Raw genomic sequence first — 18258 nt, 5'->3', positions numbered from 1 at the left:
TACTAGTGGGGTAGCTATACTAGTGGGGTAGCTATACTAGCAGGTAGCTATACTAGTGGGGTAGCTATACTAGTAGGTAGCTATACTAGTGGGGTAGCTATACTAGTAGGGTAGCTATACTAGTAGGGTAGCTATACTGGTGGGGTAGCTATACTGGTGGGGTAGCTATACTGGTGGGGTAGCTATACTGGTGGGGTAGCTATACTAGTAGGTAGCTATACTAGTAGGTAGCTATACTAGTGGGGTAGCTATACTAGTAGGTAGCTATACTAGTGGGGTAGCTATACTAGTAGGTAGCTATACTAGTGGGGTAGCTATACTAGTGGGGTAGCTATACTAGTGGGGTAGCTATACTAGTGGGGTAGCTATACTAGTGGGGTAGCTATACTAGTGGGGTAGCTATACTAGTGGGGTAGCTATACTAGTGGCGTAGCTATACTAGTGGCGTAGCTATACTAGTAGGTAGCTATACTAGTGGGGTAGCTATACTAGTGGCGTAGCTATACTAGTGGGGTAGCTATACTAGTGGGGTAGCTATACTAGTAGCCGGTCACCACAACTAGAGAAAACTCTTGCAGCAACAAAGACCCAGCACAGCCATAAGATAAACAAATAAACAATCTTTTTTTTTTTTCAAGAACTTAAATTTTTTTAAGAAAAAATGGGGGTGGGAAGCTGAAGTTAAGTGACCACCATAGGCTACTCAGCTAGCTAATATCTCTCAGGCAGCACTTTCATTTCTAATCTCATGTACAGTTTAATAATTTAACAGATAATAGACTAACAGGTCAGTGGAAATGTTTACAGGGTATTTCAAAGCTGTTAATTTTTACCACGTGGACTTTTCTTTTTTTTTTAATAGCTGGGGATAATAATTAGAGAGGGTGGAAAACAAAACCTATGTTTGATTTGGTGGTTTGTCTGCCTCAAGTGGGAAGGAAAAAATTCGTCAAATGAAATTTTTCTCCTCAGATAACCGTTGGGATTCCTTATGGTTAATGTCTCTCGTTGCCAGCCCCCCATTTTCTTTAAATACTTTTTGTGTGAAAATTGTCACACAGTTACTCCAGAACATTAAAATAGATGTGCCAAAGGGTGTAAACTTATTGTCAAAAAAAATTCCTTGTCTTAAAAAAAAACCCAAACAGCTTTCTTTTCCTTCTTCAATGTGTGTCACCATACCCACAATTTTGGATCTTCATCTCTCTCTGTATAGTATGATTATCCAGCATTTTAAGTAGATCCGAAATGCAAAAATTTGGGATTCATTCTTGAGCTTCAAACTGGTAACAATTTTAATAAAATCTTAGGGGATGTACCATACTATGCCATAATCAATGGCATCAGCACCGAAGTGGAATATTGGAGGTGAGTCACATATAAGAGTTTGACGTAAAGATCCAGACGGAAAGAATCAGTGAGCAAAGTGTGGTGATGGCAGCAGGGCTCCTGGTCATCTGGAACCTGGGAGACAACAGAACATACTTGCTAAAAACCTGGACCCTGGAGACAAAGACCTGTCGGGAAGTCTTGGCTCCAAATTGTCAAGTTACTTATCCGCACCTCAGTCCCCTCCTCTATAAAATGAGAGTAATAACTTCTTTCTCGGTTTACTGTGAGGATGAAATGAGATAAGGTATGAAGTGTTTACAAAGGCACTGGCGCACACAGAGACTCAAGACATGAATTGCCTTTTACAGGAATCCATCTCTTTACAAGCAGAACAAGTTGGCTCATTCTTTACAGAGCACCTAGTGCGTGGAGCAGTGGACACTGACCATCTGACCTGGGGGGAGCAGTCAGTCTATTTTTCAGGTTCTGGTATATCTCAGAAAATCTTGGTCCAAAAAGGCTATGCAAGTTTTGCAGCTATTCTAGCATGGCAGAAGTCAGACTTCAGCATGCCTGTGACATAGTCAGTCCTTGTTTCCCCTTGATTTTTATTATGTCTCATTTGGGTATTTTATAGATGGGGGTAGGAAGAGAGAGTGAGCAGCCTTTCTATTTTCTTCTATTTACTCCTTTTCTACTCTGTTCCCTTTATATTCTCTCCCTTTCCCCGTCCTTTATTTTGAAATCGTATGAATGTGAATGGGGTACAACCCTTGGTTCATAGATCTGTTCTGTTGTTTTCCTGGAATGTACTTGACCCTGTTAGAAATCACACTTTGGGTGGGGTGCAGGAAGTGTCCAGAACAAAGATGCCAGACGTGAGCCAATCCCCAGAAAACACCTAGTCTGATGGGCCCACACTGAACACCAGACCCACCTTTGCGCCCCACCCCCACCAGCTCTCCCCAGCTGTGTATCAGGAGTTGTTGAGTCGTGTCTGACTCTTTGTGACCCCGTGGACTACAGCATGTCAGGCTCCACTGTATCCTGGAGTTTGCTCAGATTCATGTCCATTGAGTCAGTGATGCTCTCTAACCATCTCATCCTCTGTGGCCCACTTCTCCTTTTGCCTTCAGTCTTTCCCAGAATCAGAGTCTTTGCCAATGAGTCAGCTCTGCACATCAGGTGGCCAGAGTATTGGAGCTTCAGCATCAGTCCTTCCAATGAATATTCAGGGTTGATTTCCTTTAGGATTGACTGGTTTGATCTCCTTGCTGTCCAAGGGGCTCTCAAGAGTCTTCTCCGGTACCACAGTTCAAAAGCATAAATTCTTTGGCACTCAGCCTTCTTTATGGTCCAACTCTCACATCCGTACATGACTACTGGAAAAACCATAGCTTTGACTAGACGAACCTTTGTCGGCAAAGTGGTGTGTCTGCTTTTTAATACGCTGTCTAGGTTTGTCATAGCATTCCTTCTAAGGAGCAAGCGTCTTTTAATTTTGTGGCTGCAGTCACCATCCTCAGTGATTTTGGAGCCCAAGAGAATAAAATCTGTCACTGCTTCCAGTTTTTCCCTTTCTGTTTGCCATGAGGTGATGGGACCGGTATCAGTAGTACTGGTTTTATATCATGACGTCTTCCCTCCATCTGCCTACTCCAAGATTTGGCAGACAGAGGATTCCTCCTGCTGCTGCATCTAGAGCGAAAATATATTTTTGGTAAGATTTGGCACCCAACTTGTAGTAACCAAATGGGATTCTGCGTACGGCACCTTATTCAGTTCTATCCAAAGCTGTTCCTCCTGTTAAGGAACAGAGTTCTGTCTACTGAAAAGCTCAGTCTTTTGTCCAGAGCTGCGAATTTGAGCAGGGAGTGTGTATTCACTTGTTTTGACCGATTCCTACTAGTTGGCCTACCTGAAATGTGATCCTGGACTATTTCTTCAATGTCAGGCCCCTAAGTACAGCGCATAAAGCCCTTTGTGATCCACTCCCCTCTGCTTTCCTACCCGCCCACCCCAGCCTCCTGTTTTTGCCATACATACCCTTCATTCCTGCCATACCCAACTGCTCTCAGTTCCTCAGATGTCTTTTTCTCCGTGTGCCCCTGTCATCTGTGCCCTTCCCTTCCCTGTTTCAGCGTTCTTATTTCTAGACCATCTCCTAGAGGTCACCTCTCCTTGAGAGTATTTTCTGACCCCCGCCACCCTCACATCATGAGTTATAGCCCCTCTCCTGGGCTCCCTCACAGACAGCACTGGTTGCAGCTTCCTTGTCTGACTGTCACTCAAGATAGCGGCAAGGACTGCATCTTATTTATAATTATCATTCCTTTCACATAGTAGAGGGCAGTTCCTGGCATATAGCAGGTGCATAATAAATGTTTACCTGGTTTGCCTTTCATCTGTTTCTTCCTATAAAAATATGTGCATGCATAAAATTGCACCTTATTTCTGTATCAGCATAATATGTACATGCATGTGCACGCACGTGCACACACACATGTACATGCTATTGCTCTTTGCTCTTTTCCAGGTAACAATATATCCTAGAAATTAGTTCATAGATTTTCCTCAATCCTCTTTTTTTTTTTTTTTGGTAAATTTATCAAAGTATAGCATACATTTTAAATTGTACACAAATAAATGAACACCTTGATGACTTTTTCCAAAATGAGTATACCTATGAAACCAATATCCAGGTCAGGAAATAAAAGGTGACCAGAAGCCCCCTCCCAACTCCCCTCCTCCACACACACACACTCCTGCCCTACAGATACCTCTTCCCAGGCTTCTGACACTACAGATCAGTCATGTCTCTTTCAGGCCCTGTATACATAGAATTACATGTGTTGCATGAGAGACTCTTCCGTGTGGTTGCATATAGTTGTAGTTGATCTCTTCTAGAGGCTGTGTAGTATTCCAATAGGCTAAACATTTTTAATCTGTTCTATTATCAGTGAACTTCTGGGTTCTTTTCCAGTTTGGAGCTGTTTTGACTGGTTCCTCATTCTTTGGTATTAGCCTCACGGTACTCTATCCATGTGAATGTACAGTAATTCAAGCAGTCTCCTTTGGGTGGACATTTAGTTTTTTCCTGATGTCTTCCTATTACAAATAATGTGGCACAAGGTTTTGAATAAATTTGTGCACTATGTTAAGGAACATTGCAAAACCAAGCAACTTAGTGGGGACCAAGAGTAAGGGAAAGTCTCTCAGTCATGTCTGACTCTTTGCTATACAGTCCATGGAATTTTCCAGGCCAGACTACTGGAGTGGGTAGCCGTTCCCTTCTCCAGGGGATCTTCCTGACCCAGGAATCGAACCGGGGTCTCCTGCATTGCAGGAGGATTCTTTACCAGCTGAGCTACCAGAAGCGAGCGTACCAGAGAACTTTTTTAGAGAAAAATCTAATCTGTTTGGGAGCTCTGCTCGGTTGGTACAAAGGAATTGCTGAACTTTTCGTGAAGAGCTCGTGTAATGAAGCTGGTTCACTCAAAACATTTTGAGTTCCTCTCATAGCGGAGTAGAGTACTAACACAAGAGAAAAGCTTGAAATCCCATATCCATGCACAGCCGCGTTCAGAAGGCTCCACTGTTCGTTGTCCCAACTTAGATATTCATGTATTCAAGTACTTACTGGGCATCCTCTGTGTTCCAGACACACTGTTCCAGCCACCAGGGGCATAGGTCCTGTCCTCACCCAGCTCACATTCTAGAGGGAGATAACACGACCGATTAAGAAAAGGTGTCATGCGTTAAATAAAAAAATAAAGCCGGAAAGGACTGGGGGGTGTGCACACACACGTGTTGGGTGTTGGCGTTAAGACACAGATTTTAACGAGTAGTCAAGAAAGGGATGGCTTTCTTAATTCTGTTTACCTTACCCAGCCAGATGTAGCAAACATTAAGAATACACATGTTTAAGTTAAAATTATGAGCTCTTTAGTATATAGACTCCTCTAATTGTGTCAATTCCTCTTGGGTTCATTGTGTCAATTTATTTTGCTTTTAAGCCGAAATGTCAGATTTCATTATCTAGTGAGGAATTTTTTATGAATCAGAGTCATTTATTAACCTGTGTGTTAAAGTGAAAACGGTGTTCCCTGACTCCTAAGGATGTAGAGGCCGCCTGGAATCCTGATGGAGGGAGGAGAGGATGCCTTTCCGTTAGGATGCCCACTGCTCTGCTCCCGGAAACTCTCTGGTTAAAGCCATGGCCCAAGGCTGCCTCCATGGGCACCCGGATGGAAATTTCCAATTACGTAAACCTGAAAGGGGCTTATTTCTCTCATCTGAGTTATGATCACAGGAGATACCTCAATCTAGAAGTGGGGGCAGGACAGGAATTACCATTTCTCATGAAAGTGTAAAAAAGCTACAAGTAAGCCTGAATTTGTATTAAATGTTATTTTAGCATGTATCACAGGGAAAGGGGGCTGCTTTGGGCAATGGTGGATTAGGTAATTCAGCATCTCTTTTGTAGGATTTCTTTGGCCCTGAGCTGTTGCATATTTGCATCTCCGAGACGGGGCTAGGGAGAAGGCAATGGCACCCCACTCCAGTACTCTTGCCTGGAAAATCCCATGGACGGGGGAGCCTGGTGGGCTGCGTCTCTGGGGTCGCACAGAGTCGGACACGACTGAAGTGACTTAGCAGCAGCAGCAGAGGGGGCTCGAGTTGACAGCGCTTTGGTAACAGATGGCACAGGGCCGCCGGTAGTTCTGCAGGTTTCTGGGCCCTCAGACTGCACCTGGCCGGCTGTCGACATGGGCTGCAGTCTTTGTCAAGTGTGGACTCCTGGGCTGAAATCCAGAGCAGCCGGGACCGTGAGTGAAGCTGTGGGGATTCCAGGAAGAGGGGGTGGGGCGGTTAATGGAGGAAGCGGGACTGTTTAGCTTGAGGTTGCGGGTTAGGCGGGGTGGCTGTGAGGGCGCTTGACAATGTCTGTCTTCCGATATCTGAAGGGTAGGAAAGGAACTTGACTCTTCCGTCAGGGGACAGGATGAGAACCAGTGCTTAAAAGTGACTGGAAAACATTTTTGATCCAGCCCAAAGTAGTTTTTATCTGAAGACGGCTCTACTGTACAGACTGACTCTGCATTCTTGGAAGGCAGTTTTTGGGTGGTGGTGTCTGAGGAGGCATTGAAAAGTATTCTTTAAAATCCCATCCAACCCTGAGTCTATGAATCTGTGATTATTTTCTTTGGCAAAAATTTGCTTCCTCAGGCTTTTATTTATTTTTTCAGCCTTTTGCTAATTCCTGTGGAGAGTTTACAAAAAGCATTAATAATATGTGGTTTGTGTAATTTGTTAATTGAATGACATAGACGAACACATGAGACGGTTGTTAGCAAACTAAGACAAAATATAAACAAAAGGCACATTTTTAAATACCACAGAAATCCTAGAAGGGGAAGACTGGAGAAATAGCTAAACTGGGGTTTGAAGGATTAATGAGATTTGCACTGCAGCAGGGAGAGCAGAAGCACTGCGGATCAGCAGAAGCCCAGGCACAAAGACCAGAGATGAAGGAGGCTTTTGAGGAGCTGTGTGGATATATCTGTAATTAAGAAAGATCTGCCCAGCAGCTTTGTGTAAGAGCAATCGTTTAAGTCATGTGGGTGTGAAATCTCTGAAGGACGGGTGGCTAGAACACGGATGAGCAACTTCTTAAGCTTAGTGGTTAGAGCATAGTTACACCTGATTCAGATCCATCCCTCAGTGACCTTGGAGAAGCAAGGTGGAGAAACCGAAGCCTAGAAGTCAACCCTGAGTTGGATAGTATTACTTGTCTCTTAGGTTGTGAGGATTAAGTGAGGTAAAGAATTAAGTGCTCGACATGTGTTGCTCACTATTACTGATTATGTAGCTGAAGTTTCCTACCTAGAGCGGTGGTTCTGGAAACGTGCTCCTCTGCCCAGCCACACTGGTGTCACCTGTGAGCTTGTGATGAGTGCAAGTTCATGGGCGCCACTCAGACTTAGGGAATTAGAGTCTCGGGGGGGTGGGAGGTGTTGGAACGGGCTCCCCGGGCGATAGGCCGGGAAAGGTTTGAGAACAGCCCTAGGGGAATCCTACAGAACTAAGAAAGGGAGGGAGGTTTTTTGTTTTTTTTTCCCCTCACGTATTTATTTTTAATTGAAGGATAATTACAATATTGTGTTGGTTTCCACCAACATCAACATGGATCAGTCATAGGTCTAGAGTTTTTTTAAAGAGGGGCTAACAACAGTGTCCTTTACAGTGGAGAGGATAAAAAGCTCAGAGAAGAAATTTGGGGGAAAAGAGGTAGTGTGTATTTTTTGCAGTGCCTGACAGCTTTACACACAGTGTTCAATAAATATTTGTCTTTATATTATTGAAGACAGCTGGTTTAATAGTATGCTGGGGATGGAAGGAAGATTTAGTGTAATATGTATAATATACAGTCTAAGTGATTAAAAAAAATACTGCAGAACCACGTGAGAAATACGATATCGGATGAAGTTTAAATCTTAAGTTTAACTGCGTGCCTACTGTGACCAGGCAAGCTGCTCTCTGTTGTAAATAGAAAGTGAGATTCTGCTCTTGTTTTCTGAGGCTTCACAGCATTACACTTTCCTTAAGGATCTGAAGCTGTTCCTGGCTCCCCACACCAGTAACTTTTTTATGCTACAGAGAGTTAACACTGTGTCTGATCTCTCTGGCCACACCAAGAGTTAAGCCTGCCCTTGTCTTCCGGTCACTTCCAGGCCTAATCTGAAACCGCTCCCTCATTTCTGAAAGCATTCTGAACATGGACTTCTTTTGTTAATGATCTGACGGCTCTGGCTTTACCTTAGAGAAGATCTGAAAGCTCCTATGTCCCCGATTAACGTGGGCCACCTGGGGGTTCTCCGCATTGGGCGTTGTGCCAGTTGACTTGTCCCTGTCCCCAGCCCCATCACCAGCACAAGCGCCAAGCACAGTAGCTGGAAATAAATTGACTTCTAAGCTTCATCCATTTAGTCCTTATTTACTGCCCATTATGTGCAGGACACTGTGATAATAATGAGACAGTGTCCACAAAATATGTCTCGCTGAAGAGCCAGGACCGCCCGAGGCCCTGTGGATTGAGTCTGGAGGAGAGGCCGGGACTGTCTGTTGCGTACCTGCCTGGAGCCTGGTTGGAGGTCAGCCAAATGTTCAGACGATCCCTAGCACATGCCAGTGTCCAGACTTAGAAACGTGCCATCCCCTGATACAGCCCCCTCTCACAGTGACTGGTGAGGGAAACCTGAGTAAATTAGAATGGCTGGTGAGGAAGCTATGGTTATAAACCTTACAATTTCTTTCAAATACATAGCATTTGAGATTGCAGATGGAGTATAGGAATTATACTAGAGATCGGCTAATTTCATGCTGTAGAGAGACTTCAGGAAAACCCGAGAGGAGATCGCTTTCCAAAGATGATGGTGACTGGGCAGTTAATCTGTTGAGTATATATTTTTGTTTGTTTTGCTTTGTTTTTATTGGACTATAACTTGCATGTAACATTATTTTAGTTTCAGATGCACAGCATAATGGTTGGATGTTTGTATGTATTGTGAAGGGAATCTGTTATAATTGACACCTGGATCAAGCCACTTGCTCCTTTTCCATTGCTCTGAACTTTGGGGCTGAGGCGGATGGGTAGTGAGGACTGCCAGCATTCTTTCATTATCTTCTTCTTTCTCTCCAAATAGTGCAGAAAAGAAAAGGTAGCTGGAGCCTTCATCACCACTTTTAAAAGATAGCCAGGACCAGACCTACATCTAAGTGATTCCAGAAGGCAGGGCAGTTGGTGGCTTCCTTTCTCTGAGGATAACCACTGAGTCTGAGAATGTGAATTTAAAAAAGAGCAGAGATCTTTTTCAGAATGTTTTAATTGATCCATAAAGGTCTTTCTGATCTTACCAGGGCTAGAATACCGCTTGGGTATTTGAAGATCAGGCAGAATATATATTTTTTTCAATTTACGTTTTTTTCAAAAACTGTCGAATATGGATAGATATTCCCCTGAGTCCTGCTAGCTACCCAAGAAAGATCAGTGTCCTGAAAACTGAGACCCCAGTATGGAAAAGAGAAATTATGGCCTTTGTAGAATTTTAGAGCCTAAAGACGTTTCAAAAAGAAAAGGGGAAAAAAAGGAAAGAAACTCAGAGTAATGTGTTTGTGTGTGTGTTTTATGTTACTGACTGCTTCTGAATTAACCCCTTCTCCGTCCGCTTCTGTTTCTGCAGTGAACACCTACCTCTTCATGATGCAGGCCCAAGGCATCCTCATCCGGGACAACATGAGAACCATCGGTGCTCAGGTTTATGAGCAGGTGGTTCGGAGCGCCTATGCCAAGAGAAACAGCAGTGTGAATGACTCAGGTACATGTTTAGTAAAGAAGGGTTCTGCGCAGACTGTCTCCTCCCAGAAGAGGGAGATATGCTTCGAATAATTCTCTTCGATGGAAAAAACGTGCATTGTGGAGGAGGAAAGGTTTGACTGAGTCTTAGGTTATCATCAAAAGAAGCTCTTGCCAAACGTATAAGGATTCGTTTGTTCTGTGGATAGTACGTTAAGGGTGACCAGTTGACTCCACTTTGACTTCATGAAGAGAATCTTTCAAGACCCCCCTTTTTGTGTAGTTGCCCTAAGTAGGCAGATTAAGCATGTATCTTTAGGGCACCAGAAAGGCAGGAGCACTGAAAATATTTTGAAAATAATTTGATTTCAAAAAATACATCCATACAGCCTGTGAGGAAACACAGGTTGGTCGGACTTGACCTGCACTTGTTTTATGGGCTAGCATCGTGGGGTTCGTTCGTTTTGTCTTCTGTGTTCCGTGTGGTAGTGGTGTGCGCGCGGTGCTCTCAAAGCTGATCTGGTCCTGGCGGCCACGCGGGAAGAATTGCTCCATCTGGCCCCTTCCTTCAGATGCTCCTTGAGCTTGGCCAGCCCAGTAGGCCTGGTTCACCTTGTGTCTAAATGCTTTAGTTGAAACTTAACAAACTTCTGTTTCGTAATCATCAGGCAGTCTGGGACAGTTTCCACAAATTATAAAAGCAACTTCAGGAAGAGTAGTTGAATGAATCACCTAGTTTGCCTTCCTCAGTCAGGTCTGGTTTTCAGCCAGTGGTTGAATGCCAGTTGCGTGCCCGTGTTTGGTGGTCAGACTCATTTAGCTTTGAAGAAGGCTTTTCAGATTATTCATCTTAGCAGCAGTGATGGACCCCAGACTGAACATTTCTGCCTCAGTTTTTGGAACTTGGACCTGTAGCTTTTATTATCTTTTAAGCGCTAATTATGTAACGAGAGAAAAAGAACACCAAGGTTAGATGGCTTGCCTAACATTATATTGTTAAAACTTGAACCTGAATTGTGGGTTTGACTTTAGCTATTTTTTACAGAAGACTATACATAGCAAGTTCTTCACCTTTGAGAGAAAGCTGTCTTTTTTTACGTCTCTCTTTTTAACTCTTCCAAAAATTGAACAGAGGAAGTATTTCCAGATGGTTAAATGGGTCTGTCGTGAAGCATCTCCAGTCTCCAGCCAGGGATGGTTTTTATTTAGAAAACGGATTTTGAAATTTCAGTTTACTTCGAATTCATGATTTACCTCTTATTTCTTTAACTGAGCACTAATGTGCTTTCCCTGTGGCTTCTTACTGATCTCACTCAAGCCTAGAATTATAAAGTACATACATTTTTAAAAACACTTTCCTCCAACTCAACCCTTTGTTCCTCTCCAGTAAGTTCTAAGATTATCCGGAACTCACTGCAGAATGTGAAATTGCTTTGCAAATGTTGCAAATGAGAATTCTGTGGTGTTGGGATCTCAAGAGGAAGCACTACCTCTGAAAGGGAAGTTAAATCCTGAGAACTGACCATGTCCTAATGTATCAGTCTGCCCCGCTGGCGGCCAGTTTAGCGGTAACCAAGCACCACAGTTAGCAAACGGATAAGCTTCGATACTTCCTTTCTTCTTGCATGCATGCTGAGTCGCTTCAGATGTTTCCCATTCTTTGCAACCCCATGGACTATGGCCCACCAGGCTCCTCTGTCCATGGGGATTCTCCAGGCAAGGATACTGGAGTGGGTTGCCATGCCCTCCTCCAGGGGGGGGCTTCCCAACCCAGGGGTCCAAGCCGTGGTTCTTAGGTCTCCTACATCAGCAGGTGGGTTCTTTACCACTAGCACCACCTGGGAAGCCCTCCTTTCTTCTTAAAAGTTTGCAAAGATCAGGCCATCAACTTTTCAGAACTTTTCAGCCACCTTGTGGCCTCACAGGACAAATGGCCTGAGGCCTGCCCCATGCCCAGAAGAGGAGTCACTGTAGCTCCTGAAGTCAAGGGAAAAGGTGAGCACAGTTCATCATTTATGGCACTCAGTTTGAAAATGATCCCACAAGCATTGTCTCACTTGACTTGGGTATGGTTCCGTTGGGTAGGCAGGATTTTACTTCGATTTTTCACATGTTCATGTAATTAATCTTGGGGGTGTTGGCGTGGTTTGGTCACGTGACTTTCCCTAAATCCCGCCCCAAACCTGCTTCTGGCTGTGTGATGACCCTTTTGATTGAAGGATGAAGCCATTCAGAGCTCTCTCCCCCTGTGTCACTCCGGATAATGAAGCGTGTACGCTGTCCTGACCTTTACCCCGTCCGAGTATTCAGGCCTCTCCAAGGGCAGAGCATGCTGGGGCTTTTTGCTGGGCCGTTGACGAGCTGGTCTGTCTGCTCTCAAAGTTAGAGGGCGCGTTAGCAGGTCTCTGTCCCCGCGCCACTGCCGGTCTTGCAACACAAGCTCACGTTAATTCCCTGAGGGGTCATCATCCTAGAAGCTGAGCAGAGAGTGAGTTAGCCTCTTGGAAGGCTTATCCAGGGACCCATTATTATTTGTATTTGCATGTATTTATCTTCAAATTATCATCCACTAAAATAATTCTTCCCGGCATCACTTGGCTCAGACTGGTTAATCATCCATTTTGAGTTTAACGTGTCTCTTTTCCTCATAAATTGTAAGTCTTTGTCGTTGGGGCCTGCTTATGATGGGGTCACACTTCATTTGCATTATGTCATGGGCTCCTCATGGGAGCTCAGGAAGATAACTGCTGTGTCCCCCTTTTAGGGGCAAAGGGATCAGAGCACACGAGTTCTAGGACTCTGCGCCTTGGCGGGGTTGGGGCTTGCTGACCTCTGAACCCCAGCAGCTCCCTCCTTGCCTGTGTTGTCTTTGTACCCCCTGTGCCTGGTACCCTGCCTCGCACACAGGAGGCACAGAGTAAATGATTTTTGAGTGCACGAGTGGATAGATTTAACAAGGAAACCCACCTTTAAGTGTTATAACCTAGAGCCGAGATTACCATCTTGATTGGCTTCTGTGTTATTGGCACATCCTTGGTGACTAAGTGTTGAAGAGGAAACATCATTTCATTGGAGGCTATCCAGTAAAAACAACTCTTTTTTTAAATTCATTTCAAACTAGTTTTCTGCCTAGCACAGTCAGAGAGAGCGTTTGGGACCTAAAGCTGCTGAGATAGCCAGATGACCATCACTGCTGACCCGGCGACTCCCGCCAGGAGCTCGGTGAGAGTAGCCTGGCTGAGATAGTTCGTGAACTGTGTTGACCCACCCTGAAAAAATGCTGTTGAACACATCCATGTTCAGAAATCTTTAGGAGACCAAGTATGGCTGAAAAGCTTAGTGTGTTGTTGAAGTAACGCCAGCTTTCTTCACCCTTGAAAGCAAACAAGGCTACTGCCTAAAAACAGCGTACCTTAAGAGATCGGGCCCGTGACCTGGAAATAGCCTGAAATAAGGGCTTCCCTGGTGCCTCAGTGGGTAAAGAACCTGCCTGCAATGCAGGACACCTAGGTTCGATCCCTGGGTCAGGAAGATCCCCTGGAGGAGGGAGTGGCCACTGCCCCAGTATTCTTGCCTGGAGAATTCCACAGACAGAGGAGCCTGGTGGGCTACAGTCCATGGGGTCACAAAAAGTCAGGCACAACTAAAACAGCTGAGTATGCACGCAATAACGCGGAAAACCTTCCTGTCACCGAAAGCCACCGGAATGTGAGATGGGGAGTCCGGCATGGTTTACTCTGAGGGGTTGAGAGAGATGCTCAAGAGACTATTGGCATCAGGAGAGAGTTCTCTGGGTTCATCCAGGCCAGCCACTTGAGTCGTGTGTTTGAGGTGAGTGGTGGGGTGGCCTGGCATTTCTCATTCTTAAATACAAATTTTCAGGTGCCCTTCTCCTCAGAGAGACAGTTCTTCCCTCCGTATGCATGTGCACATACATGCCAACCCCCCCACACTGATAACCTGAGCCCCCTTCTCACGCACTCAGAGAAACGACCCGTTACCCACATCCTTCCAAACAGGTCTGTTGTTGTAGACAGATAAAGTCATTGCCAGGATGTTTTGTACTGTATTCAAGGAGGTGGCTATTCCTAACCTCTTTCTCTGTGGTTTTTGGGTAGTCAATCCATAGTCGTCTTTTATGTCTCCCCTCCCAGCAGGTAGTCATTCTTCAGTAGGCTAAATCCTGAAGAATGCAGATTCTTTGTGTTTTACAAGTGCTGGTAAAGGTGGTCTGATGATATCTTTCTAGTGTGTGTGTATGTGTTTTTTTTCCCCCCACTTTTTTCAAACAGAGAAGCAGGTGTTTAGCCTTTTTGCAAATGGGAAGAAAAAATAGTGATTCTTCCTGGATCTGTTGATCAGCACTTTGAAGTCCCCACTCAGCTGGATTTGGTAATTTGAGGGAGAAAGCAGAATTTTAGCACCCCCACATATTGGGGTAGCCACATAAACCTGAGTGCATATTAGACTTTTCTGGGGGGCTTTACAAAATACCAATGCCTGCACCCCACACCCAGAGGTTCTTATTTAATAAGTCTAGGGTATAGCCTGGGCATGAGAATATTTAAAAGGCTTCCTAGATGATTCCAATATTCGGCCAGGAGTGCTGAACCACTGATGTAAAGCAGAGTTGACCAAGTAGGCTGTTTGAATCTACAGGTAGGAAGCAGGTCCTCTGTTATAAATGTAAAAACAGTTGCCTTCTTTGCTGTCTACCTCCCTTGCTGGAAGAACATGTCCTGGTTCGATATGGTTTAGATTTAAATTAGAAAGTAAAACCATGGCCATAGAAATTCAGCAGGCTGGCTTTTTCTCTCAATGATTCCCTCATTCAATTGGGTTGTGCTTTAGAAGACCAAGAAATTGGTGTTTGGAACCCCTGAGGAGAGTAGGCAATATAGTCCGCCCATTTTTAGGCAGCTGGAGGAAGAGAACTGGGACGTCACAATAACCAGGCACAGTTTTTACCGTGTCTTGTGTGCATGCGTGCGTGCTAAGTTGCTTCAGTCGTGTCTGATTCTTTGCCATGTCATGAGCAATTAATTTTCTCTGCCTCTTCCACTTTAAAAGGCTTCTACTGCCAGTGGGAAGGTAGATTTTGTTTAAATTTTTGCGTGAAGAATTGAAAATTAGAATTGATGGAATTAGGATTTGGTGGGGTGGGGGTTCTCCAAGGTGTAGGTCAAGGTTATGGACTTTGACTTAGGACTTGTATATCTGAGTCCTTGTATATTTGCTGCTGATGAAACAGGAGGGAAGGGGGCAGGGCACAGCCTTTAAAAGAATGACGTGGCTGTTGAATACGACATAAACTGGTTAGAACCAACTAGATCCAAGATGGTGGATGAGTTGACTTCCGCTAGACTTTGAGCCTCAGTGTAGTTCATTGTAACACATCAGCAAACTAAGTGACAAACCATAGGTACCATGACAGTTCTGAGGCTGACCATAAAGGTCAAAAAGTACGTGGTGACCCAGTTCCTGAAAATCTCCACCCCTTCCAGAAAGTAGTTGCAATAAGCCTCCCACTCATTAGCCTATGAAATACCAAGCCCATGAAAACTAACCATCACGTATTTGGGGGCCTCTCATCTTCTGAGATGGGACTTGCCTCGTGGCTCAGTGGTGAAGAATATAGGAGGCGCAAGTTCAGTCCCCCGGTTGGGAAGATCTCCTGGAGAAGGAAATGGCAACCCACTCCAGTATTCTTGCCTGGGAAACCCTATGAACAGAGGGACCTGGTGGGCTATAGTCCATGAGGTCACAAAATTGTCAGACACACTGAGCAACTAAACAACAACGACAAATGTCAAGATCATCAGCCCATAGTTTAATCGGGTCTCAGACTTGCACCAGGCAAGTCTCCTCATAGGAGTTCTGTATACGGTGCCTCACTTTCTTTATCTGTAAAAAGATAAGAGATTGGAGGGCCCCCTTCATACCCCCCTCTAGAAAAAAAGGCATTTGCAATAAAGTTAAAATGTCACTGAAGTAACAGTAGATATTGTGTGTATGTATGTGTGTTTAGTGCTGTAAACCCTTAAAAATGAGAAGCACAAGAATGGAGACCACCTCAAAAAATTATGGAAGTTGGAAAGCAGATGGGCCAGTGATAAAGGACTTAACAGACTCAAGAAAACTCACTGCTAACGTGCAACAAGGAAAGCCAACCACCCCGTAGTTGATGGCCCAGAATCGCTCAGAAGTTAGAATATCAGGTATTTCTGGAGGTAAAAATAAAGGTGGCAACTAAGATAAAGATGGGTTGAAAGCTGTTTAAAAAGCAGTCCGATATTCCACCTCCCAACCTGGCAAAGTACTGGAGGCTTGATAACCTCCAGCCAGAGACCATAAAACAGAGGGCCTGTCAGCTGGAGCACCTGGCTGTTTTCAGGGTACTTCCAGCTTTTCCCCTCCTGTTTCAGGATGCTTGTAACAGAGACTGGACCATTCTGGCAGGAGATTAGAATGACTTCTCTGGGGAACCTGACCGGACCAAGAAGAAAGACCCAAAGATACTGACCCTGGAGGTTTCCCATTCAAACCTCTGACCAGAACACCCTCCAATGAAGAACCTCCATCCAGACCCTTCCAGTTAGCTGATTCCGAGCCCCACTCTTAAATATTAGCAGATGGCCAAGCGTCACTGGGCTGGCGATCAAAACAAGTAACAAACTGGAAGAAACAATATGCTGGGAGGAGAAAACAACCATCACATATGTTCTCAAGGGTCAGAGGAAAAGGATCATAAACATGGAACAAGATATTGAAAAAGATGAACATTCAGAAAATTAAAGGGACACTTGAAAATAAAAAATGTAATAGCAGGAAATGATAATTGAAAGGACTAGATAAAATTGAGGAAATCTCTCCGAAGGTAGAGCAGAAAAATGGCAGGATGGAAAGTCAGGTAGAAAAGATGAGAAAATTATAGGGCCAGGAGGCCCGATATCTAAGTCATCTTTCTGTCCTCCAGAAAGAGAGCCCAAAGAATACAGAAAGCAGGAAGTCATCACCACAGTGATAACTCCGAAAAATTCTTGAACAGGACTTGCATCCCCAGACTTTAGAGGTCCACCACACAGCCAACACAGTGGGCCAGGCGCACCGATACGAAATTTCCTGAACAAAGAGAAAAAGTTCTTTACACATCCAGAAAGCAATTACTGTCACCTTTTACAAAGAACAGGAATTGGAATGACTTCGGACTAAACAGGCCCAGAGGACTCTAGAAGGCAGTGGAACAGCATCTTTACAGTTCCAAAGGAAAATTTATCTCCTGCCTAGAATTCTGTAAAACCATGTATGAAGTGAGGAAGAATAAAAATAATCAGATATCCAGGGTTTCAAAATCACTTCCGTTTCCCCGCTTTTAGGAAGCCACTGGAAGAATGTGCTTTACCAAGTGGAAACAAAGAAGTTGAAGTTAGGAAAACTGAGGTTCGACACTCTAGGGACATGAATGGACTCCCCTGGCCGCTGATGAAGGGAGAGCCCAGAGTCGCACGAGTGGATCACGCTCCCAGGCAAACCCGTGCACACTGGAGTGGGTTGGGAGGCGCAGGACCTTCTTAGCAAGAGGAAGACCGAGGCCTGTGTCTTGAGGGGAAGTGAAGTGGCAAAGGGCAAGACATCCACTTGTCATCATTCCACGTAAAACTAAGCAAACAGGAAAACAAGACAGTTACTCCAGGGTGGGGGGAGTTTTTGCAGGAAAGGAAACGTAATCATCCTTTCCACATTTCTCAGCAACAGAGACTGTTTATTGAATCATCATAATAAAAATACTGCAGATTGTCCTAACCACAGTGAGCATGTCTGACTGTAGGGGTACTGGAGGATAGGAAGGGTATGTGTGTGGTCGGGGCAGGGGAGGAAGGGTACGAAATCTTCACTCCCGTTAGTGAGACGTTAACAGACCTAAAAACGAAGCATCGACATCAACTGTATACCACAAAAAGGAACATCTCTGCCATTTGCAGAGATGTGGGTGGACCTAGAGACTGTCATACAAAGTGAAGTCAGGCAGAAAGGAAACAAGTATCGTACATTATGAACACATATATGTGGAATCTAGAAAAGAATGGTACTGATGATCTTATTTGCAAAGCAGAAGTAGAGACACAGAAAGAGAATAAGTATATATATACCAAGGGGGGTGTGGGGTGAATTAGGAGATTCGGGATTGACGTACATACACTATTGATACTGTGTATAAAATGGATAACTAATAAGAACCTACTGGAAAGCACAGGGAACTCTACTCCTGCTCTGTGGTAACCTAAATGGGAAGGAAATCCAAAAAAAGAGGGGGTATATGTCAACGGATACCTGGTTGACTTTGCTGTACAGCAGAAACTAACACAACACTGTAAAACAACTACACCGCAATAAAGAAAAAAAGGACACCCCCCCCAAAAAAAGAAAAGATTGGCTGTATAGGCTGATGCAGGTAAACACTAAGGTATGCATATATGTACATGTTAGTTGCTCAGTTGTGTCTGACTCTTTGCGACCCCATGGGCTGTAGCCCTCCAGGCTCCTCTGTCCATGGGATCCTCTAGGCAAGA

At 44.5% G+C, this 18258-nt stretch overlaps 1 protein-coding gene across 2 annotated transcripts in view; it reads left to right on the top strand.

The window, feature by feature from the left end:
• The window catches only part of B4GALT5 (beta-1,4-galactosyltransferase 5), a 72566-nt gene that overhangs the window by 42142 nt on the left and 12166 nt on the right, over positions 1 to 18258 (top strand). The window contains exons 1-2 of one of the 2 annotated variants that reach the window (XM_081560252.1): positions 6059 to 6161; positions 9576 to 9710. In XM_081560252.1, the coding sequence (XP_081416378.1) occupies positions 9593 to 9710 (118 nt within the window). In that variant the 5' untranslated portion in view covers positions 6059 to 6161; positions 9576 to 9592. Of the gene's footprint in view, positions 1 to 6058; positions 6162 to 9575; positions 9711 to 18258 lie in introns of those variants that run through there. The other variant, XM_081560251.1, reaches the window with a different exon arrangement.

This window comes from Giraffa tippelskirchi, chromosome 13, assembly GCF_054371585.1.
Source record: "Giraffa tippelskirchi isolate mGirTip1 chromosome 13, T2T-mGirTip1v1.2.pri, whole genome shotgun sequence".
Taxonomy (NCBI): Eukaryota; Metazoa; Chordata; class Mammalia; order Artiodactyla; family Giraffidae; genus Giraffa; species Giraffa tippelskirchi.
This window is presented reverse-complemented; position numbering and strand designations above follow the sequence as displayed.